General features: G+C 32.4%; 1 protein-coding gene across 1 annotated transcript; it reads right to left on the reverse strand.

Moving 5' to 3' along the window:
* Nucleotides 1-544: 544 nt before the first annotated feature.
* Nucleotides 545-3,969, reverse strand: LOC127098250 (methylthioribose kinase). Its single transcript, XM_051036785.1, has 6 exons — nucleotides 3,669-3,969; nucleotides 3,257-3,566; nucleotides 2,014-2,188; nucleotides 1,730-1,931; nucleotides 1,353-1,567; nucleotides 545-978 (listed from the first exon to the last, which is right to left on the reverse strand). The coding sequence occupies exons 1-6, from the start codon at nucleotides 3,855-3,857 to the stop codon at nucleotides 813-815; spliced, it is 1,257 nt and encodes a 418-aa protein (XP_050892742.1). The 5' UTR covers nucleotides 3,858-3,969; the 3' UTR covers nucleotides 545-812.
* Between the last annotated feature and the right edge of the window lie 22,536 nt (nucleotides 3,970-26,505).

A 26,505-nucleotide genomic window follows, 5' to 3' on the forward strand; every position in this document is an offset into this window, starting at 1 on the left:
CTCAACTCAGCCACGGAATTCATACAGAAACTCTTTCAACATAACATTAACGCCAGACACTTTTTGGTGGTGTCGAAAAAGTCAGTGTTTGCATTTTCTACCAACAATGTAATTCATATTGCAGCAGGCTACATTGAGAGGTACAGTGGTGATATAAAAAAAAGAAGGTGTTGAGTGGATATACCATGAAATGGCGAGGCTCCTTCGGGACTCACAGAAGGCATGGCGAATTTTATGAGGATGAAAGCTGGATGTGCTTTAGATCAATGGAATCCTGCAGGTGTAGGTAGTCAATGGGACCAAGGATATGAGATCACACCTCATTTTTTACACTTTTGTGAAAATATCAAAAACAGGTTTGTGGCGAATTTGAACGCGAAACTGAAGACGGGTTATACCGAGTACCAACTACCAACACAATCATTAGCCCCAACCATTAAATGTTATGTAAAATATATTATTTAAATCCGACAGCATTGAAACTACAATACTGAATCAGTAGAAGCAGCACCTTATCCTTCATACTCATAATTGAGTTGCATAATTAAAAGAACTTCGAATGGAACCTTAGATAATCACACAAAATTCCTGAACAATACATTTCATGTGTACACAACGTAGAAAGTGTTATGCTACCAGTACAATTTCCCAGCCTCCCATGGAGAAGAAACTGGAAAATTTATTCACTATACATAACTTGACACGGAAACAAATAACAAGTAGTACTCATTGATCAAAATCTAAGAATGCTATACCGGAAAGCAGATAACTGATGATGGTAAAGGTGTTGATATAGCAAAACCTTGTCACACCTAAAATTGCTGAATTGCGGAGACAATTTCAGAAATGCTCTCGAATTTTCTTCTTTCTTTGAGAATCATCTTAGCTAAATTAAGTGCCCGCCGTTCACAGGTTGCTCGTTTACCAGCATCAGCAATAGATTCAAGATCCTCAATGTGTGCCACGCCAACAATTCTCCTGTGTATCAAATAATTGAAACGGAAGAGTTAGTCATGCCACCTTCCTGTTCTTTTATGGACATGAGCTATGCAAATAAACTCATGCAATTCCATCTCATGTTGCTCAACTAAGATCTGGGCACAAACACTCTCGAGCAAGACAAGCTTATTTCAAAATCAATTATATGAAAACAAAAATCATGAGACACTGTCATTTTTTCTACAACGGAAACTACTCCTTTCTTTCTCTATAACTATTGATTGTATTTTTAACCCATAAATCATATACAGACAGAAATTCTGTAGTATTATAGTGAAAATGATTATCACAACCTCATCCTATGGGCTTTTGTTACAAAAGGAAAAAAGATAATTAAGGGGAAGTGCCGTCACCTTATCATTTTGGCAGCACCAAATCCAAGACTGTCATGAAACAAATCTGTCATGTATTTCTTCTGTACAAGCAGCTGAACCTCAGGATTGTTATAGATTGCTGGAAGATAAGCCTCGCCAGCACCATTTCTATGCTTTTCCCAAAGTCCAGTGAATTTATCGTGGAAAAGATTCCAAGTGTCTTCAATTGACTTAAGAATCCATTCCTTATATCCCTGCATGACATTGTGTGTTTTAAATGTCAAATGTCGTGTTTCATTCACCTTCCAATGCAATGCAAAAATTCAACTTAAAGGAAAAAAATAGCAAATTAGATGAACATACAACAATAGATAAACACTACGATGCTAGTTCAGTTAACAGCAATTAAGACCTACTTTTCGATCGTTTGCTTGATCAGCATGTCCGTCTTGAGAAAAGTAAGCCAGAATTAAGTTTCCCAGGTATGCTCCAATGTCAAAACCCATTGGTCCATAAAACCCAAATTCCGGATCAATAACTTGAGTTGATTCAGGAGTAACCATCACTGAACCAGTGTGTAGATCTCCATGTATTAGTGCCTGAGCCCTCTCACAGAACCTAAATGAACATAAATTCTCATCAACAAAAACCCAAACAACAAAACTACTGCATTAAAAGAAGAAAAAGCGAGACATAATACTTTGCTTTCAGCTCAGCAACTTCAAGCTTCAGTAGATTGTCTTCCCGAACAGCCTCAGCATCACGATCAAGATCAGGGGAAGTCCAGCGATTATATTCAGAAACTTTATATGGGTCAGAAAAAACAACCTGCTCGGTGAGCCTGCATAACTCCACATTCCCGCAAAATTCAGCAACTGCATGAAGCCAGCATGTATTAAGTAAGGCTAATGTCAACATGTCTTAAAGGAAGTATCAAAATATAATCATGTGTTCCAAAATTTTACTTATATACCCACAAGAAGAGGATATCATTTACTCCATCCATTTTCAAACAAAAAGCTTAATAAAGACTCATATTTAGGGTTTATTTTGAATTGGTTTATTTGAACTTATATACTAGCATACACATGCGTGAGACTGTTTGGCAGAACTTACAAAAACAATTTATGACAAATGAAAATTCAGGATTGCTTATGAAAACAGCTTATAACTTATATTAAAACAATTTGACTTTAATTCATCTTTAGTTATAAAAATGTTTACATATAAGCTATGTAGCACAGAAACCTCTAGAAGTAGTTGTGTCGCGGTGTCTGACACTTGTATGACACCCGTATAACAAAAGTCAGACAAGTGTCTCCAAAAAAATATTTATTTATTCGCTTTGACACTATGAAATTGTGTCCATCGCCCTATAACACTCCTATCACACAGGTCAGACAATTCAGACAAGTGTTTCAAAAAAAATTGTTTTTTCTTTGCTTCAACATACCTTTATATATTTTTGGACAAATGTCACACATATCTACATCTAAAGAGGGTTAAACATGTATTAAAGCAAAGTTATCAATAAAGAATTTAAGACATTGATTTTGATTAGAATTTTTTTAAAATCTTTTAATATTAAATGGATAAATAAAGCTCAAATAGAATCATATATGCCGTGGTGTCTGTGTCCTATGTTTTTTTATGGTATCAGTGTCGGAGTATCCGTGTGGTGTCGGAGTTCGTGCTTCATAGTATATAAGCACTTATGTGATAAGTTTTTATGCTATATAAGTGCTTAATTAAGTTGTTTGTCCAACATCAGGAAAAGTATCACAGATAAGTGACAAAGACATCAGGGAACCAATATTTCCAATACAAAATCAAATCTAAATAACCACTATCAGCTCAATTGAATTCCAGGCAAAGTAGTATATCACATAACAAACTATGGAACTTTGGAAATTTGAACAAACTTGAAAAGGGAAAATTCATACCGTCCCGTTTATGCTCAGTAGTAGAACGGAAAAGCAGAGAAGTAAAGAAGAGTGTATTTGCCATGAAATCAGAAATGTGTTGAGATAACAAAGGGTACTCAACACCAGCAATCAACCCTTTTCTGAGAATTATATGCGGTGGCTCCAAATAACGCATACCAATCAAAGACATAACACGATCAAAATGATAAACTTCCGGCACATGTTCCGGACACAGTTTACCCTCCTCTTTCAACGCCAACGACTCAAAATAAGCTCTCTCTTTCGTCATCGGCCATGATTCTCCTATGCAACGAACATACGGCAGAGCCTAGAACAAATAAACCGATTATTAATTAGAACATAAAGATCCAGACACCATAATTTTAAAAAATAAATAAATTAAACGTAATCACTAGTGTCTCGGTCGGACCTGTTTGATGACGAGAGAACCGGAGGAGTTGGAAACAATGAAGACGAAATTGAGGTTGCCATCGCCGACTTCTTTAACGGTTATGTCGGAGAAATTGTTGGCGAGTTTGGATGAAAGTGAAGGGATGGATTTTATGTATTCGATGAGTGTGGTCTCGTTCAACGGTTGAAACTCGGAGAAATTAGCCATGGTAACGCTGTTTGAACGCAAAAATGAAAATAGAATATTTATTCGACTTTATACTGTAGAGGTTGTAACTAGTGACTGAAGATTGGATTTGAAAGGAGTGAATAAATGGAGTTCATTGAATCTAGTCATCATATTATAGTTAATTTTAATTTTTCAACATTGTAGAGCATTTTTACTTTTTTTCCAAAAGGGTGCTTAGATTTTTTCTAAATATGTAGCGCGGGTATCTTACTGATATTTGATAAAAATAGCTATTTAAAGTATATAATCCATCTGTATCATTTTATAAATAAATTTTACTTTTTTAGATTCATTAGATAATTGATGTATCTGATTTATATATAGATCGGATACCTCGGTTATCTAATGAATTTAAAGAAATGAAATTTGTTTATAATATGGGACGGAATGAATATATGCTAAGTAGACTCATTTTTAATATGAAGATATATTTTAGATAAAACACAAGTGATCTATTTTAATAAATCACATATATTAAAAATTAAATTAAATTTTAAATAAGTTTTATTTAAAGAATATTGACATTTAATTAAATTTAAAATATTAAAAGTTTACAAAATAAGTATTGTAATATGGTCAAGAAATATAATGGTGAGTAATTAATATTAATAATATAATACTTATTGTGTCAAAAATATAAATTTTAAATAAATATAGTTAATTTTATATAAGAAAAAATATTTTAAAAATGATAAGATTATTCTTTATTAATGACATTGAAAAGAAAAAATATATATATATCGGAAGATGCAAAAATAGAGAATCCGATGAAGCTTAACGAATTCAAGTCAATCACTTTAAGTGAAGCATGTATAAGGTATTATCAAAGTTGTTAGGAAAATAGATTGAAGCAGACGATGAAAAAAGTAATTTCATATTCGCAATTTGCTTTCTTAGAAGGTCGTCAAATGGTGGATGGATTTCTGATAGCAAATGAACTTGTGGATGACGCTAAAAGAAGAAAAAAAGATGCTTTAGTGTTTAAAGTAGACTTCAAAAAGGCATATGATTAGGTGGATTGCAAATATTTTGATTTCGTGATGGAGAAAACGGGATTCAATAATAAATGGAGAGGTTTGATTTTAGAATGCATACGGACTACCACGATTTCAGTTTTAGTTAACGAAAGCCACACATAAGAATTCGGAGTAGGAAGAGGTTTAAAGCAAGGCGGTCCTCTATCGCTTTTTCTCTTTCTGATAGCAGCAGAAGGGTTCAACTTAATGATAGTCGAAAAGTATTCAATTAAATCTTTTTGAGGGGTACGAGTTTGGGAATGGAGATGTAAGCATTTCACACCTCCAATATGTTGATGATACACTGATTGTGGGAAATAAATGTTGAAAAAACATGAGGAGCACCAAGGCAATTTTGCAGTTATTTGAAGTGATATCTGGTTTGAAAGTGAATTTTCACAAAAGTCTCTTGGTTGGGGTAAATATCCCGTAATACTAGTTGGAAGAAGCTGCACAAGTGTTAAATTGTAAAGTCAGAGCTTTATCGTTTAAATACCTTGGTATCTCTATTGGAGGTAACCATAGAAAAAAGAAGCTTTGGAAACATGTGGTTGATGCAGTGGCGAATAGATTGTCCAAATGGAATAATAGACATTTGTCTATTGGTGGACGTATTGTGCTTCTGAAATCTGTGATTTATGCTTTACATGTCTATTTTCTTTCTTTCTTTCTTCATAGCACCGTCAGGTATAATCTCTAATCTATAATCTATCTTTAAAACATTTTTGTGGGTGGGGGAGTGGAGAGTAGGAAAACAAATTGGATTCATTGGAACATGGTGTGCAGGGAGAAAGAGAAAGGTAGTCTAGGTTTAAAGAACTTAAGAGCTTTCAATATTGTATTATTAGGAAAGTGGATTTGGAGATTTCATACCGAAAATATAAAGTTTATGGGTTAGTGTCTTAGTAAGCGAATATGGCGAAATAAACAATAGAGTGAATAGAGGGAAGAAAGTTGGATCGAATTGGTGGCAGAATATAAATAATATAGAGAATGGGATTTGGAAATTTAGATTGTATTGGTTTTCTAAAAAGTTGTGCAGGAAAATAGGAAATGGAGCTAGAATGTAGTTCTGGAGAACATATTCCCTGATCTATTTGGCCTGGTTGTGCATAAAGAGGCGTCATTCAGTGAAGTGTTGCAGAGAAATGCGAAAGGGGGGAACTTGAACATCATCTGGGGAAAAAGTCTTAACGAAAAGGAAAGAAAGTTTGAAGATGAAATTAAAGAAAAAACTCAAAGAATAATATGGAGAGAAGATTCAAAAGACAAGCGGCTCTGGTGTAATAAAGAATACTCAGTAAAATAAGCATATAAGTTAATTTTACAAGATAGTGTGATGGAAGATAGGAGAAAGTATGAAGCTGCTTAGAGTAATTGGATCCCACTTAATGTATCGACAATGGTTTGGAGAATGTGGCAAAACAAAATACCTATTAAGGACAATCTCGCAAAGAAAGGGATCTTGAATGAATCGCAAATTTCATGCTCGTTTCGATGTGGGAGAGGAGAAATTGTCTCTCATTTATTCTTTGAGTGCCCAAAAAGGAGTGAAGTATGGAATGCAATTCTAAAGTGGTTAAATGTGTCTGCAGTGTTACATAACTCAGCTCTGGAAAATTTTACACAACTCGGAGGTTCGTTAGAGTGTGGTAAGGTGAAAGGTGAAAGGCTCAAAACGATTTGGTTTATGTACATCTAGGTTGTGTGGAAATGTCAGAATGATAATATTTTCAGGAACAAGTACTTGAATGCAGAAGTTTTATTATATAGTATTCAATCATTGTCATGGATTTGTATAAAGAGTAAGATGACTGGTTTTAATTATCCTCTTGAACTTTGGATATTAAATTTGCTTGCGTGCTTACAATGATCGCGGTTTCCTAAATTTTCGTGTAATTTAGGAAGGAGCATACCAGTTTAATTGGCAATCTGCTATTTTGTTTTGTTTGGAATATGAGTGAGGGCCCCAAGCTTTGCAATCTTAAAGCTCATATATGTTTTGATCGGAGTTATGTATTGGGTGGACTAATGAATTTTTGTGTCATTGTTGTCGCATCTCGAAAAAAATGAGAACACGACTTAGCGAAGCGCAATCGCACACTCGCATGATGGACTAAACAGAGTCATCGCCGAACTTTATTTATTCCTAAATAGGAAATGGGAAATATCGATAAAACCCAAGAAATAATGACAATGATTATGGTCGTCGCAACCAAATCAGGGTTCGGGAGTCGATTACACAATGAGAAGGTATTAGCACCCCTCACGTCTGTTGTACTCGACGGGAATCGTTAGGTTATGTGTGCGCGTTAGTGTTAGTTTGCAATCTTGGGCTTCTCAAGTTATTAGGTGAGAAAGAAAGAATAGAAGAGAGAAGAATGTTTTTGGATTTTTAACGAAGGAGACTAAACCTAAGTTTTTTATTAATGGGCTTGACAAGATTTCGCAATCTTGCTCCTACGTATCTCAATAGATAACTAAAGGCTTACGTAGTTCTGAGTGGAAAAATGTTTGTTTGTTGGTCGATTTTAGGGAAAGCTATATTGTATTAATCGACGAAAAAATATTGTTTTACCTAAAACAGATGAGGAGAGGACGTATACCACACATCGAATGGATTTACAAATCAACATTCGGAAAAACGTCACTTATCTCAACTCAACAATTATGGACGAAGCATTGTTTTACATCACCTTAAGACAATATATCTTTCATTTATGAAAAGGTTTTCTTGATCAATCGCACGGCGGCAAAAACAGTTTGATTGGTTGGATGTATTTTTGGGCTTAGAAGATGAGTATTTATGACTTGCAAGCTCTTACAACTTGGGTCTAATACTCGGGACTACGTCTGGACCTTTCATCCAGATAATCTTTTTCTTTCAATTTTATTGAGAAGAGACGTTTGAATATTTACAAATATTTTGAAGAGAAGACGAATACATAGGACTTACAAGCTCTTACAACTTGGGCTTAATATTCAGGATTACGACTGGACATTTCATCCAGGTAATCTTTTTCTTCCAACCTATTTAAGAAAAGAGTTTGAATATTTACAAGTGTTTTAGAGGGAAGACGAACACTTATGCCTTGCAAACTGTTACAACTTGGGTCTAATATTCAGGATTACAACTGGACCTTTCACCCAGGTAATATTTTTCTTCCAATTTTATCTAAGAAAATGGTTTGAAGTAATGAAACTGATTATCGAAAAATGATTTGAAATTATTTTGAAATTGATTAGAGGTGTTAGTGAAGTGGAGTGGAAATTATTAATGGTTTGACTTGAGAAAAATGGCTCGACATCGGATCGAACATTTATTATTTTTTTCATTTTAAAAAAAGGTTGATTTCATATTTTATTTTTGTTTACTATTCAATTAATTATTTTATTCAAGCTAATGAAAAATAAAAGCAAGAAAAATAATTAAACAATTACAAACAATGGTGGAGGATACACTCGTCAAATGGGGAATATAAAAAATGTAATAAAATAAGATTAGACAACTAACATAAATAAATATAAACATAGTAAAAGGAAAAATATCACAAACATTAAGATAATATACTTATTAAAGAATTTTTTTTTTATCCTTTTTTTGTATTTTATAAATTTTTTATTTTTTTTTTGTTTTTATGAAATGAAGAAACAACAACAACAAAATTCTAAATAATTAACTAAATAACATATCTAAATAAATAAAGGAAAATCAAAACTAATATTTTTTTATCCATTTCTTTAGTGATTTCTTTTTTGTATTCTTGTAAAAAAATAAAAATAAAAAATAAATCTAAACATAAACAAATCTAAACATAAGGATAAATATCTCTCTTTTTTTAGATCTTTTTTTTTAAAACTTTAACAAAAAAAAGAAGAAGAAAAATTATCACTTTGTTATATTTTAATTACCATTTTGTAATTATATTTTTTAGAACTAAAAAGAAATATGGACACAAAACCATAATAAATAAAGAAAACAATTAAACCACCTTATACGATTTGTTTCATTTCTTTCTCTTTTTTATTTATTATTTTTTAAACACAATTAAAACAAATTAATGATCACAATATCGACACTTATTACTTTTTTTATTTATTTATAAACATTAGGGGTATTTATTTATTTATTTATTTTTATATAAGAAAAATATAAGCCTAAGCACATTTTTTTAAATAAATAAATTTAAACACGAAAAAAAAAAACTCTTTCTGTTTTTTAAAAGAAAAGAAAAAAAACTCTCAATTCTCCCCTTTAATTACTTATGTAATAATAGAAAAAAGAAAGTTTTTTTTTTATCATTTTATATTATTATATTAAAAAAACTATAAAAAAAATCTAATCTCTCTATTTCATTTTTTAGAGAATAGTTTTTTATGATCATTATTATTTTTATAGCAAAACACATATAAACAAAACAAAATAAACAGAGAAAATACAAAAAAGACAAGATAAAAATTCAGGTGTGCAAAAAGCAACGCTACATTAAAGTGTTTGTTGCAAGGTCCAATTGGTTTCAAAGGAGAAATCCTAAATCTCCAAGAAAGAGAGTGAGGGGTGGTTGTCACCTCAAAGAAAAGGTAAAAGGAATAAAAAAAAACAGCGAACGGTCGACACATGGCGATTGAAATTGTGGAAAAAACAAACAAATCTTATTGCCTTCCCCATGCAACGATTTGTTTCCTTCTTCTATCTTTTTTATAAAAAAACAAATAAAATTCAATTAATAATCGTAATCTCTCTTTTATTATTACTTTATTTCCATTTAAAAAAATCAAACCAAAAAGGGAAGAATAAAAACACGATAAAAAAGGAAGAGAAAAGTTCTCTTCTTCCTCAAAGAGAGAAAGAAAACACAATGAATATCAAGAAAAAATATGGAGAACAAACAACAATCCAGTTCCCTAAATCCTACTTGAATCAACAAACATTCAACGTCAAATCTACTTTAAACCTCGTTCTGAATCTAAATTTAGGGTTAGTTTTCACAGATTCTCAGTCATGTGTCTAAATCGAAATCCACGGTGTTCAAAATCCTAACATACAAATTTCAAAATAAACGTAAATTAAACATGCTCTTTGCTCATGAACACACATATATATAATATTCAACATGAATCCGGAAGAAAATGCAAAGAAGAGTGAAGAAAATTATCAACCTGAGCGAAACGCAACGACAATGACGTTACTTTAGGTGCAATTTTTTTACCCTCTTCCTTCTATGACTCTGATTCTTCTTCTTCCCCTCTCTTTATGTGTAATGAGTGATGTTGAGTTGTTGTTATGTAGTTTGTAACTTTCTCAGTATTGTGTAGATGATAGGATTTCCATACTTTTTGCAATCATTATGGTTTGTGGTATGTATCAATGTGTTTTGTTTGATTTTTGGTATGCTCAGTGTGCACTTCTCTTACTTCTTCTCTATTGTCAACTGGTGGGTAGGTTTTTTTTCATGCCCTCTTCTTCTTGTTGCTTACTGATTTTATATGGGGGAAATTAGGTGTATAATACAGAGGGATCAATGGTGTTTGGTGTATGTTTTTCTACTTTGATGAATGCCATCCTTGTTGTACATGCTGCATTTTCTACATATCTTGTCTTATTTTGACCAAAGTTTGCTGCATTTCATAGTACTGTAGTGCAACAGTAATTTCCCACCCCTTTTCTTTGTAAATTCCTTGGTTATGCCTTATTTGCAACAAGTTTGTCATACTTTCTCTCTTTTTGATTTTATTTGTTTTTTCTTATTGTTTTAGACATTAATTGTAACTAAATTGTTTTGTTTTGTAGATTCATTAGGGTGGAAATGGCTTGGAGAGGAAGACTAGAAGAATGGTGGTGGTTTTGGACAAGACTTGAATTTAAGTTTGATGGAAAACTTTGAGGACTTCTAAATTCTTGGTCTATACTTAAATGTGTTTTTCTTAATGTGTAAATTCAAATGTACATCAATTTAAAGCATAATAGAATTTTCTTCCAATCTTAGACAATGCAAACTCAATGTAAAGGAAAAAATGTGTTATGCTTGGATTTCAAATTAAAGTTTAGACAAAACTTTCTTGAATATGAGGAAATGCAATGATTCAAAGTGGACTAATGTACATGTTGTGAATACCATCATTTAAGTATTATAGCAACATGAATGAATGTGAGACTAAGTGGATGACAAAAGTGAAAAAGAATGTGTGCCCTTAGAAATTAATTTGAACCATATGAGTGAGAAGAAAATATATCAACATAAAGATTAAAAATCTAAGTGAGTAAAATATCAACTTGTAAATCTTTTTTATGATTTTTTTCAAAAATAACATGAATCAAACTAAGAAAATCTATATTAATTTATTTAAATCCACATTTCAAACAAAAGTCAAACATTAAGTTAATGAAAGATGTATGCATAATAAGAATGTATGCAGTGGTCTTAGCAAAACAACACAATCAAAGTTAACTAATCATTGATTAATGAATTATGACCTGCATGGAAATAAGATCTTATGAAATGATCATGAGGCATGATACAGACAAGATGCTACTGAATCATACAGATAAATTTATGCAAATGAATGGGTGCAATAAAATGAATGCAGATAATTGAAAAACATATGAATGATCTTAGGTGGGGAAAATTTTAGGGTATGACAATTGTATTTAAGTTCATTGTTGTTATCTGCTATTAAGTAGATTTAGTCTGTTAGGTTTGGGTCAGTGTGTATTTCAACTGTTGTTGGTTGGGTTTGTAAGGTTTTGTTTGTAAGTGTATAGTGCATTTAAGAGGGGGTGAATTAGGTACTTTAATCGATTTTTAGTTTAGTGAAACTTTCCTTTTAACTTTCTGGTTTAATAGTGTTTAGAAAGTGGTAAAATGCAGAAATTTAAAGAACACAGATGATATATCCTGGTTCCCTTCACAATCCGAGAGTACTCCAGTCCCCTTATGCAATAAGAGATTTTAATATTGTTAGATCTTTTGGACAAGACTGTCCTGGTCTTCCTATACAAGACTCTAACACAATCACTAAAAATAACCCTCTTGTGATTTATAATGCACTTATCTCTTACAATCCTGGACAATAAGTAAAGGCCTTTACAAGAAGATACAATCCACCTTCTTATAGATCCCTCCTAGTACCAAACAATCTCTGATATTTGGGATTTTGTAACATATACAATAGATAGAAATAAATGAAGTTTGTTGAATGGTTAAAACTTATTCAAAATAAATAAATTCTTCTTCTCTTTCAAATATAAAGATTCAATAGCATATACTCTCTAACTGCTCAATGATACTTTGAAGAATATGATATGAAAATGTGATTCAGAAAGTATCAAAATATGAAAATTCTGTTATGGAAATTATGCAAAAAGATTTTTGAATAATTTAAAAAGAGGTAGTTGTAAATTGAAAATTTGAATTGTATTTATAATGATGAAACAACCATTCATAAATCATGACAATGACTGAAAGATTTTCTGAAAAAGGTTAATGAAATGATATGGAAATATGTAATGAAAAGGTTTGGTGAAAAGGTGTTATGAACAAATCATTTTTCAGAAAATTCCCAAGGATAATCGATTGCACCAAATGACAATTAATTGTCATGTGTGCAACATTCAAAAAAATTCAAGTTTTGCCTTATGACAATCGATTGGAATAAATGACAATTAATTGTCATACCTAGAAATTGCATTTTCAAGTTTGGTGTGGAGGAAGGCAATCGATTATGCTTTTGTGCAACCGATTGTCATGCCTAAAAGAATAAAAAAAATTCTAAGCACTTGAACCAAACTTATGGAACATCTATTGATTTATCCAAGTCAAATAGATTTATTTCGAAAATTATTTAGCATGGTTCAAAATGAAAATTAACTTTACTAATGCATGATAAAAACTTTGAGCACTAAAAGATGTCTAAGATATGGAATTTATATACCTTAAATGACGAATAGAAACTTATGAACAAAGTCATATCTTCATACATATTTTTCTCCTTCTTCGATAAGGTAATATTGAGCTTATCTTCATCAAAACATGTTGGAAGCTTGTCTTCACAATCCCCCTTTTTTCGATGATGACAACCATGAAACTTGAGAAGCATAATGTTGATATCTTCAAATCCATTTGCTTACAGTTCAGAAAACTTCCTCTTACTTTCATAACCATATGATTGAATATCTCCCCCTAAACTTGATATCTTTTCCTTTGAACAAAGAACAAAGCATATAAGAAACAAAGCATACAAGCATGTATAAAACATCATACAAGCATTGTGTAACACCCTATACCCCACACGTAATTTTAACGCATAGTTTAATTAAAAATACGACTACAAGGGTGTCACGCACATCAAAAAAAAAATCTTTCTCCGTAACACAGGTTAGAAACTCATCACATAACACTTGTCATCGCCTGATCACCTTCACTTAGGGTATCATTGCAGTGGAATCAATCAAATAATTTATAATTGCAATTCAAGATAAAGAATCTCATAACTTCAAACTCCATAATGTAATAACAAATATCATGATGTTCACATCATCATCATTTAAACCTCGTCAAAAACACAATGACTAAAAAAGTTAAAACAAAATGTTCCCAGTCCTATGTTACATTGACAAGAGCAAGACCCTACTATAAGAAATAACAACTACGGGAAGCCACTCCGAGAGATACCTTCCACTTATGCAACAAAACTACTCCTGAGTATCTGCATGATGCCCATGTAAAGGCAACATTCAAACAGAAGAGGTGAGATTACACTTTAGTAATCAACGGCGAAAAATAAGTGAAAGTAAATTATTGAATAATATCAATATACATAATGCTCAATCAACACCAACACACCAAGTATTCTCATCCAATAACACATCATCAACAATCAACATAATGCAACACTTATGCAATGCACTCAACACTTATTTGACATGTATGTGGTACCAAATATGAACACTCAGGTTCATCTCACTCCATGATCTCCGCCATAGGATCGATTCCCTCTTGGAACTGGAGCACACCAAAAATCGCTACCAACACCCTAGGTAACGCTTCACTAATCCCCCATAATAAGAATTAGCTACTCACACCCGATCCATTATGATAGGATCGAGGCTCACCAAAATTGAACCAAAGTCCGTACACCATGATGCATGACTCTCAAATAACATGTAATTAACACATCAAGGTTCACCACAAAGGATTCCCTTACACTTATCTCATCATTCAAGTATCGTATTGTTCTCCATGAAATCATCAATTTATGTTATAATGCTATTAACATCAACAAAAAACAGCAACTCATCACACATTATTACATTGCATTCATTCATATCATGTTTCCCAAGTATAACAGCACATAATTGCATTCATTTTAACGATTCACTAAATAACCAAACAAATCATCATAAACTTCTCTACGGCTGACAATTGACTACTATGAGTGTAATTTAGCCTTAGGAAGCCTATAAGCCCTTTTGAAATACATTAGAAAAGGTTTTGTGCTGAAAAGTAAGTTTTTTAGTGAAAAAGTAATTTATGTGTCGACACATACAATCCATAGGTCGACACATAGAAGAATTTGTTTGCATATGTATCGACACATATGATTACAGGTTGGCACATGTGTTGCATTTTTAAAGCTTTTACGTTTTTACTCATGTGCCGCTTGCATGTGTCGACTCATGGCCTTCATAGGTCAACACATGACATTTATAGGTCAACATGTGACATTCATAGATTGACACGTGGCCTTCATAAGTCGATACATACTACAAAATTTTCCCAAAATGAGATTTTTGACCATCCAAACACTCCCAAATGCACCAAAACTCATACCACGAAAACCCATCAAATAAAACTCTATTTTTTATGGTTATAACTTCCTAATTCATCATTTTAATCATAGTTTTCAAGAGCCAACATCATGTTACAACAGATCATCACACATCAACATCTTTAAATCATCAAGAACACAATCAAGGTTAAAAACCTTCAAAACCTCAATCAATAGCATATCATGATTAACAACATCAAAACAACATATACACACATATAATACACAAATTTCACCCTAATTCATCATACAATCAAAAGTTATAACACAACATCATAATTTAAATCTACAATGCCTAATCCTAAGGAGGTTAAAGGTTCCTTCATCTACCTCACATGTTCTAACACCAATTAAAGAAGCACCCCCCCTAATTGATTTCCTAGAGTTCTTCAACCTTAAGCCTTTGTTCTTCCTCTTTGTCTCTTTTGATAAAACTCCCAAAAATACACGTTCTGACTCGCTAGGTTCTCAAATCTCTATTTTGTTCCAAGGCTTATTTCCTTCCAAAATAGACTATTCCTATAATACCCTCAAACTTACCATTGGAAACCCCATTCTATCCTCCATATCTTCCTTATTCCCGACCTTGCCCCCACTTCTTTTACACATCTAATTTTCCTTATTATTTTAATTATAAAGCAAACATAAATATTATTCTAAAATTCATTAAAACTCTTAATAATTATAAACACCAAGGCCTGACTCATACTCTACATATACCTCTATTTCAAGGACACTTACCCCACAACTACATCTTACACAATTAACATGCTAACAATTTGAATAAAATTTTAAATAATTCGATTATATCAAATAATTGAATTTGGGGTGTTACACATTGCACTCCTCTCCCCCTTTGGCATTATAAAAAAGAATGGGGAAAATATATGAAATATCATGAAAGTAAAGATATATAAATCATGGAACACAAATTACAGAACATAATTTATAGTGAACATAAAACATAACACATAACATAATTCATAGTCTATAAGCATGAAACATAATACATAACCAAACTCATAGTCTAGAAACATAACACATAATACTTAAAATATGAAGAAAAACAAACAGAAAAATAACATGAAAGCCTAATCTTGGTTTATATCATCATCGTTGTTATCTTGGTCTTCATCTTATTGGATAAAAAGGTGGTGATAAAGTTGAACTTAATATGGAGGCATGTTCATTTGTATATAGAGTTGAGAAATTCAGTTGTTAATGGTAGTGTTCATGTAGTTCATATAGTTAAGCACTTGCTGGTTGGAAACTTCTGGTTGTCTTGTTTCTTGTGGAGGTGTAATATATGTGATAGTTCTAGCAACTGAATCATGCTTAACACCTATTTTGGTGTTACAAACCTTCCTTGGAGTGATCTCATTTTCCGGAGATACCATCTCCACTTTCTTTCAAATGTCAGATTAATGTTATTCTTCCTGAAGACAAAAGATAACCAATATGCATATGGAAGACCATAACAAAATTCATCATGAGATTCCATGTGATGCATTATCATATATACCCAATTTATCTAAATGTCGTTCTTGATGGTATAAAGTAGTTGTTGTGAGTGCCTCTTCCGTTTAGATATGTTTTGTATTATGTCAAAACTAGGAAATAACATTTATGTACATTGGACAGTATCATACGAGTCTAACTATGCATTTTATCATTCTTGCATTATGAAGCATGTCAATATCATTATAAATGGTCTGGAAAACATTTGTGCATCAAAATAGTGTGTTGAGCATGATAAACTTAAGTTAAGTGAAAAATCCTCATCATAGGTTGACACATATGACTACAGGTCGACCTATAGATGACTTTTTTAAACTTCAGGTCAACATATAGATTGTGCAGTTCGACACATACGTTGTAGTATTAAAACCTGTAACTTTTGTCTTTGTGCCGAGTCTTCAGGTCGACCTATAGGCAACACATAATCTTACAGCTCGACACATGCTTCCAATAGGTCAACACATGACTTGAATAAGTTTATACATGACTCGTATAGATCGACCTATTGACTAAATTTTTTGAAATTTTTCATTTGTTCCCTTTCCTTTTGCATTCTTTTTGCCTCTTATGAGTCTCACACATATAAATACTTGGTACGTGCATCATTCTCTAGTAAGGTTTTTGGAGTGAGTAAAACCTACATGAATTTAGGATTTCAAACATCTTATCATCTTCGATTCAATCTATGCATACACGCAATCAAACTACACATAATCATTTTTTGATTAGGTGCAATCTAGATTAAGATTGATAACGTCCAATTAGGTTTAATGTATCGAGAATATTGGGTTGCGATCTTTGAGAGATTCAATAAGAAAATTGTTTTAGGGTTTTCCTTCAAGATCTTTAGGGTTTGAAGTTTTTTGACAAGATTGTGCAATTTGGATCTGATCGAGTGAAAGCCTCGAGACTAGGTGTGTCGGTAAGGGAGTAGCGTGAAACAGCGGATCATGTTGACAAATCTTGGGTTCAACAAGTGTGCACTTGGGATTAATTCAGCCGACTGAAATCCTTGAGACAAGGAGGTCGTGTAAGGAAGTAGCAACAACAGGTGAATTGAAGCGACATTATTGATGACTTGATCAATCTTTGATCAAGGTTTTTGGAGGTGCTAGAGTTAAGAACAAACTTAGGGTTTGTGGGATTTGATCTCTCACCTCTTGTATTCATACATTTGCAAATTAATATTTATTATATTAATAATATATCAATTCGAATTTGAATTGAGGGTAGACGCACTTATAGCGAGGTCGATTGGGGAACTGCCTAAACAAATCCTTGCATACTCTCTCTCTCTCTCTCTCTCTCTCTCTCTATATATATATATATATATATATATATATATATATATATATATATATATATATATATATATATATCTTATTTTTCGATTCGCAAATTGTTGATTGCTTTGATCACCGGATCAACATAGTTTGGATCATAATTTTGATTACATTTTGAATATTGTGTTTATTGTATTCATCATTAACCATTTGGTTATGATTGAATTTATTAGAACAACAAACACCATATAAAATTCCAAACTTTGTTTTTCGCACACCAAGTGTTCGACAAATTGTTTGACTTAGTTTTTTGTGTGTGGATATCGTTGGAGATAGACTTTTACTATTGTAGAGTATTAAATTAGTTATGCTTAATAGTTCTTGATTGACTTGTGGATTATTATCATTCTATTGTTACTATTAAGCATATCTGAGCTTTTCAATAGTAGGTTCGGTTAAACGATTTTGAATCAGAGAAATATTTGAAACGTGCTTTCGCACCAAAAATTTTCTAAATCAAAGTTTCAAATAATTTTTTTTAAACTTGTGATCTACTCACCCCTCTAGATTCAGGCCTATCGTCTAACAAGTGGTATCACAAGCTTTGATTGTTTCCGGTCTTAAGATTTACTTATTAGATAATGGCTACCAAACCTAAAAGGGCGTATAATAGAGCACCTATTTTCACCTGCAAAAATTATGGCTATTGGAAAGCTTGTATGCATATACATATCAAATTTGTTGATAAGGGTGTATAAGACGTCATCACAAATGGTCCTAATCAAATTACAATGACCAATGGTGAAGGCGTCATCATACAAAATCCAAAAAATCAATGGAAAGATAATGATAAGAAGTTGTGGTCTCATGATTGGAAAGCATAAAATATTCTCATATCCGCATTAGGTGTTGATGAGTATTATCGTGTCTCTCGTTGTGAAATTTCCAAGGCTATGTGGGACACATTATAAGTTTCCCATGAGGGAACTAATGAAGTCAAACATGCTAGGGTCAACATATTGAACCAAGAGTTTGAGCTCTTTTGTATGAAGCATGGTGAAACCATTACCGATTATGCAAAATAGATTCACATATCTTATTAGTAGATTGAATGCTCTAGGTAATCATATCTCCAATGTTATTGCTACTAACAAGGTTTTAAGATGTCTTAATAGGGAATGGCAACCCAGGATCATTGATATCAAAGAGGCGAATAATCTTAAAGCACTTGACCTTATTACTTTGTTTGGTAAATTGGAAGAACATGATTAAGAAATCACTTGCTTGGGAAAACATGAAAAATAATATGAAAGGAAGATGAAGAAAGACAAAGGTAAAGACAAGGTGGAAGAGAAGAAGTCCATTGCTCTAAAGACTTCTAGTTTAAAATCCTCAAATAGTTAACTTAGTGATTGTGAAACTAAAGATGACGAAGACTCCGATGAAGAAGACATGAGGTTGTTCATCAAAAGGTACAATAGATATATGTAGGAACAAGCAAATAAGCACTCCGAGAAGAAGGATCATGGCAAATCCAGAAGGTTATCAAATTCCTCAAAGGATGATGAGAAGAAGAAAAGTAAGGGTAGAAGTACATGCTACCATTATGGCAAAGAAGGTTACATTAGGCCGGAATGTCCTCAAATCGTGAAAGAAAATGAAAAAGGTAATCACAAAAGATCAAATAAGTCTACAAGGGCTTATGTTGCTTGGGAAAGCGAAAGTGGTTCTTCAAATGGAGAAAGTTATAGTTCGAGCGACGAATCAATAAAGATGTGTTACATGGCCAACAAAAGAAAGAAAAGTAATGTAAGTCACTTTAAGCCTAAATCTACTTATGACTTATCTCATTCTAAATTGCAAGAATCTTTTGAAAATCTACAAAGACAAGTCATATAAGCTTTCAAAAAACTTGCTTCAAATAAAAGAATTTTCTCTCATTTGCAAACTAAAATGTTAGAAAATGAAAAAAATATGAAATCTCTAAGGAAATCTATGATAAACATTTTAAAAGATAATTGTGATGATAACATAATCTTTTGGTTTGGGTGTGAGACTTGTCATATTTGGCAAAAAGAGTCAAAAGATCTTAAAGCCAAGTTGAACAAGGCTTTGCAACCCAAAGTCACTTTTGCTATTGACACTTCAAAATATGATATGCCTTATTATAATCCTTATAGAAGGTATAGTTATGTTGAAAAAATTTCAAATAGCAAAAAAGCATCTTCTCACAATGTTTATTGCCATTATTGTTGCATGAAGGGTCATACCATTGCAAAGTGTAACTTTAGGAGACTCTTAGTCCCTAAAGACACTCATCAACGGCTGCATAAGTGCAACCAAGGTTTCACTAATCATCAAGGAACCAATAGAGATTGGATACCTAGCACTAGTCATTAATCTTGCAGGATAAATGTCTTGATACTATGAAAAGAGTATGTGATCTTTTTTCGTGGAAGCTCAAGACATAATATTTATAACACTTCTCTATATCTTGACTTTGTGACAATAAATATATAATGTGTTACTAAAGAGGTTAATGTTTAATGTTCTTTTAATTGGTAAATGTGTATTGATTATTACTAATGTTTTCTATCCAAAAAGTGTCGGAAAAGGTATTGTTCTTAATGATGTAGGTTATCTTTGACAAGACATACTCAAGTTCATCAAATTAGGGTTTGATCAACCTAAAATGAGAAAACATGAGTAGGAGCAAGATGATTATCATAATTGAACAAGATTTAAAGTCCAAGTATTAGGATGATCATCAAGTCAATGAGACTTTTGTTTACGTTATTAATAGCACTCTCAAATAATTTTACAAAGAGAAAAATGGTAAGAGCGGTTTGGTTCTTTTTATGTTTGTGACACCTGTGGCGTTCATTTCAACTTTTGTTCAAAAGTTTATCGTGGAATGCTTGTGCATCATCCGTCTTTCGTACAGTGAGGTTATATCATTTCAATCCTTTTTCTTATTTCATAAGTAAGTATTTCTTTTACCTGTTTATTTTTCAAAGGAATATGATGTAATATGTGTATGATATGTGTAATGTTTGCTCACTTCCAAAAATCTCAATGCAACCATTGTGTGTTTAATTTCATATGTTTATAGTGACTTCATACTAAATGTCATCATATGTGATCTATATCTTTTGCCAACTCATGCTTACTCTTATGTTTGCATGTTAATTGCTTTCAAACCATTAAATCATTCCATATGCATAATCTCTTATTCATTAGTCATGCGTAAGTTATTATGAGTCATCAAAAATCATGTCATAAGTCATAAATGTGAGTTTTGTTAAGTTTTGTCCATAATGCATTGACACATCCATGGATAGGTTGACCTGTGGAATTAATTTTTCTATTCTTCACTAAACGTTTTAATATGTGCCGAAACATAACCTTAACAAGTCAACACATTAACTCAGAGGTCGACTCATATTCCATTTTTGGTCAAAAATTCTTCATTTCACATTCATGCACCCAAAGCTCTCAAGTCTCCATGCTTCATCTTATCTCATAAAAGTCATTCATTTTCGCTAAATCTTGTTTGTTTCTCTCAACCCATTTGATATTCCTTCACATTTTCATCAAATCTCCTCCATTTATTTTATTTCTTCTTTTACTCTTTCAAAAAACCCTTTTTTCACCCTAAGTCACAAAAAGTTCCAGATTCTCACTTGTTTTTGGATTATTTTCTCATTATTGTGTGTTGTTGTAATTGTATGTCTTGCTTTAGTGTGTGGGTATTCAAAAATATCTCATACTCATTCATTATTCATTCAAACTTTTAATCAAACACGTGGTGTGCACATCCTATCTTAACTTTTTCAATGGCTCCTAAGCTAGGAAAGACTAAGGATAATTCTAAAGGTAAAGGAAAGGCTAGCTTCTCATCTACTGCTATCGAAACTCCCTTCTCATTAGTATCTCAAAGGTGTATTAAGGAGTTTGAAGAAAAGCATGAGGATAGACTAGTGGTAAAATAGTATGTGTAGAAAGCAAAATTTGTTGCTCAGTTGGATCTTCCTAGTATTGCTGAGTTGGTCTCTTATCAGAAGATTGACTACTTTTTGCAACATGCACAAGATTAAAATGAAGATCTTATTCGTATGTTCTATTTCGGGTTGCATGCAAAAGATGATTCTCGTTTTAAATTTACTATTGGAAATGTGATTTATGAGTTTAAAGATGAATTGTGGAAGTCGTTGTTTGGAATAACTATCATTGATCCTGATGTGGAAGATGAACCAAATCCGTTGGTGATAGATGTTTATACTCATGTTGATTATAGTGGGAGTGATACGATAAACGAAATGTTTAGAGCTCCCCGTCATGAAGGTAATTTTGAACCTATTACTACTGGACAACTAAAGATGGTTACAAGGATTTTGCTTTGGCTTATTTCTCATGTTCTCCGTCCGAAAAATGGTGGTTTTTCAAGAATTGATTATTCTGAAGTTCACTTGGTCTACATTTTGCTCAAAAAAGTTAAGTTAATTGGTCTCATTATATTGTTTTGAGGATATTTTCTATAAAGAAGTGCAACAAAGGTACTTCATTTTGCTATGTGTCTATGATTTCAAAGATTCTGAAATTCTTCAACATTGGCTTGCCTAACCTGTCATACAAGTCTCCTGGGTCTGTACAAGAGTTTTCTCAAAGGACTTTTAAAAATTTGGGATACTTCTTGGATGTCCAGCAAAAGGCATATTACTTTTTTGCTGGTAAGAATGCCAAAAGAATTTACAACTTTGATGATCTTGCTGCTTTTGAGGATGAAGGTGAAGAATAAGGTGTTCAATAATGAATATCACACTTGGTAGCAACAAAATCTCCATGAAGAAGATGCTATGATGCATGATGCATCTGTTGGAGATCATCATGGTGCAACTTCTGGTGCTAATTCTTATGCCACTGCCATCATTATTACTATGCTTCAAAATATGTAAGTACAACAAGATGAACATTATGCTGACGAGTGTCGAAGGAGAGTCACATTTGAGGATGCACAAATAGAACAATATAATATGATGCTAAAATATTTATCCACTCAAGATTCAAACTTTTAGGTTTTTGCTTCATACGTGATTGATGCATTGATGTCCTTATGCACTGACATGAATGCAAATCATAAAGCCATTTTGGCTAGAATAAATCACATTACTTATGTACATGATGACGATTCTCGTCGTTATGAGAGTATCTATAGGGAAATGTGTGATGTTTTTTATTCTCAATACCACAGTGATGTAAATGGTTGGAAAAAGGGTGCACCAGAGAGGACGTAGGAGAAGATAGATTGGTGTTTAAAAGATGTGTTGTGAGATTGGTCTTGTGGTGTCTGGTTATGTTGGGTGTCTTGTGTCTTTCTGCATTTTATTAATTAATGTTTTAGTGTCTTTATGCATGAGCTTTTTGGATTATGGTTTGTTTGACTCTTGGTTTATGTATTGATAATGGATCTATAACTGTTTGGATTTAGACAATGGTCGTGGTATCAAGTACTTATGGTTAATGTTATTGTTATGCTATTTATTTAGTTTGTGTATTATCATGTATGTTGTTTATATGTGAGCACATTTCTTATCTTTGTAAACTACCTTTGTATCCTCTACTATATATACGTGATTCTTCTAACTGTGTCCTTAGTCTCTTTTTAATATTGTCAAAGGGGGAGAAGTATGATGCATACATTCAGGGGGAGCTTTTCAAGAATGCATTGTCTCAAGTTTTGCCATCATAAAAAAGGGGGAGTATGTGAGTACCTCTTTCAGTTATATATGTTTTGCATGATGTCAAAACTAGGAAATAATGTTTATGTACATTTGACGATATCATATGAGTCTATCTGTGTATTTTAGCGTTCTTGCATTAGGAAGCATGTCAACATCATTGAGAATGGTCTGGAAAATATTTGTGCATCAAAATAGCGTGTTAAGCATGAGAAACTTAATTTAAGTGAAAAATCCTCATTATAGGTCGACACATATGACTACAAGTCGACCTATAGATGATTTTTTTAAACTTTAGGTCGACACATAGATGGTACAAGTCAACACATACACTGCAGTATTAAAGCCTGCAGCTTCTGTCTTATGTGCCGAGTCTTCAGGTTGACCTATATGCAGCACATAGTCTTACAGGTCGATACATGCTTCCAACAGGTCGACACATGACTTGAATAGGTCGACACATGACTCATATAGGTCGATCTATTGACTAAGTTTTTTGAAAAAATTCATTTGTTCCCTTTCCTTTTGCATTCCTTTTGCCTCTTGTGAGTCTCACACATATAAATACTTGGTACATGCATCATTCTCTAGTAAGGTTTCTAGAGTGAGTAAAACTTACATGAATTCAGGATTTCAAAGCATCTCATCATCTTAAATTCAATCCATACATACACGTAATCAAACTCCACACAATCATTTTTTGATTGGGTAAAATCTAGATTAGGATTGATAACATCCAATTAGGTTTGTTGTACCGAGAATATTGGGTTGAAATCTTTGAGGGATTCAAATAAGAAAATCGTTTTGGGATTTTTCTTCAAGATCTTTAGGGTTTGAAAGTTTTTGACAAGATTGTGCAATTCGGATCTGATCGAGTGAAAACCTTAAGACTAGGTGTGTCAACAATGGAGTAGCGTGAAACGGTGGATCATGTTGACAAATCTTGGGTTCAACAAGTGTGCGCTTAGGATTAATTTAGCCGATGAAAGCCTTGAAACAAAGAGGTCATGCAAGGAAGTAGCAACAACAGGTGAATTGAAGTTGCACTGTTGGTAACTTGATCAATCTCTGATCAAGGTTTTCGGAGGTGCTAGAGTAAAAAACAAACTTAGGGCTTGTGGGATTTGATTTATCACCTATTGTATTCATACATTTTCCAAAGTAACATTTATTATATTAATATCTCAATTCGAATCTGAATTAAGGGCAGTCGTACTCATAGCGAGGTCGATTGAGGAACTGCCTAAACAAATCCTTGCATACTCTCTCTCTCTCTCTCTCCCTATCTCTTTTATTTTTCGATTTGTAAATTGTCGATTGCTTTGATCACCGAATCAACATAGTTTGGATCATAATTTTGATTAAATTTTGAATATTATGTTTGTTGTATTGATCATTAACCATTTGGTTATGATTGGATTTCTTAGAACAACAAACACCATATAAAACTCCAAACTTTGTTTTTCGCACGCCAAGTGTTCGACAAATTGCTTGACTTAGTTTTTTTTTTATGAATATCGGTTGAGATAGACTTTTAATATTGTAGAGTATTAAATTAGTTATGCTTAATAGTTATTGATTGACTTGTGGATTATTATCATTTTATTGGTACTATCACGCATATTCGAGCTTTTCAGTAATAGGTTCGGTTAGACGATTTTGAATCCGGGAAATATTTGAAACGTGCTTCAGCGCCAAAAAAATTCTAAATCAAAGTTTCAAATAATTTTTTTATAACTTGGAATCTATTCACCCCATATAGATTTAGGCCTATCGTCTAACAATTGTATCTCACGATCATTAACGGTTGAAAAATTGGAAAATTTTGGCACAATCACATAGGCAAGATAATACTGAATTAGCCTATCATCTATAGTAAAAATTCCAACAGACCATGAGTTTCTCTCAGGATTACATCCAATAATTTTCTTCCTTTTCTGATGAAACTCACGCTCAAAGATTCTTGCTATTCCATAATAAAATTCTCTTTTATCATAATCGGGTAAATTAGCATTATAATTTGACTTAATCTCATCCCATGTATAAGGTATTCCAAGTGTTTCTCTTAATTTTTTAACAGTAAAGGAAATTGGGTCTCCTTTCACATTTGAACTAATAACATCATCTTTCAAAGATATATTGTAGTAAAATACTCTAACCAAATTCGGGTAATAAGTTCCATAACTTCCAACTAAGTCATCAATTTCTTGAGCTCTTAACAAAGTAGGAAAATTAAAGCATTCAGAATGAAAGTTATCAAGACTACCAAACCTTGCCAAACACTTTGTTAAGCGAAAAAATGAGTTTTCTACGCATGACAACCAATTGATTTTTATGACAATCGATTGCATGTTGGCAAATTTTGAAATAAAAACCAAAATTTGGATGAATGATGCCACACAAATCATATTAAAACATATAGTCACACTTAATATCAATTCTACCACATAAAATCACATAATCTCGTATAACATCATATACAAACATATAATTTATTTAAAATCTCATAAAGGGAAGGTAAGCATAGATAATAATTTGATAATTTCACAAATGAAATTGTGAAATTCCGAACTCTCTCCCAATTTTGTAAAAAGCATATCTTGCCAAAGGTTTATTGAATATATCCTATAATGGATTATGTGTATCAACGGCCGTAACTTCGATATTTCTTTGAAGAGCATGGTCACGAAGAAAGTGATGTCAAATGTCAATGTATTTGGTTCTTGAGTGCATGACCGAATTCATTGTTATGTTGATTATACTTGTGTTGTCGCATCGTAGTGGAACACATCATAGATCGCGTCTGAAGTCATGGAATTGTTGCTTAAAATATTTGAACCATTGTGTATCCAATGCTATGCAATCCTTAACGGAACTTTTCCAAACCATTGCATGTAACTAAAGGGGTATCCCAGGATATATTTAAGGCAAAATACATAAGTTTTTCAAACCACCTATTTCACAAATGTTTTCAAACAAATCAAATTCTTTTCAAGTGTTCATTCTCAAAATTCATAAAATCTTATTATGCATAAAATGTCATATCTTTGCAAAAAGTTTATGCGCAATTAAGGTTATTATATTTAAATTGTACATTAAAGAAGATCAATTTTCTATTGAAATTTATTCAAGAACATTTCATACATTCAAACTATGTTTCAAGTTTTATTTTGTAATAGAAAGTGATGTGCTTTATAAAAACTATTCTAAACAGAAAGTGGCGTGTTTTCTGGTTTATATGAGA

This window comes from Lathyrus oleraceus, chromosome 6 (assembly GCF_024323335.1).
Source record: "Lathyrus oleraceus cultivar Zhongwan6 chromosome 6, CAAS_Psat_ZW6_1.0, whole genome shotgun sequence".
NCBI lineage: Eukaryota > Viridiplantae > Streptophyta > Magnoliopsida > Fabales > Fabaceae > Lathyrus > Lathyrus oleraceus.

What these genes read in the sequence shown, in the direction of transcription:
- LOC127098250 (XM_051036785.1), bottom strand. Translation starts at nt 3,857, where the DNA reads ATGGCTAATTTCTCCGAGTTTCAACCGTTGAACGAGACCACACTCATC. An exon ending in ATCAAGCAAACGATCGAAAA is followed by an intron (nt 1,568 to 1,729) that starts GTAGGTCTTAAT and finishes AATGTCATGCAG; the next exon opens with GGATATAAGGAATGGATTCT. An exon ending in GGTGCTGCCAAAATGATAAG is followed by an intron (nt 979 to 1,352) that starts GTGACGGCACTT and finishes TTTGATACACAG; the next exon opens with GAGAATTGTTGGCGTGGCAC.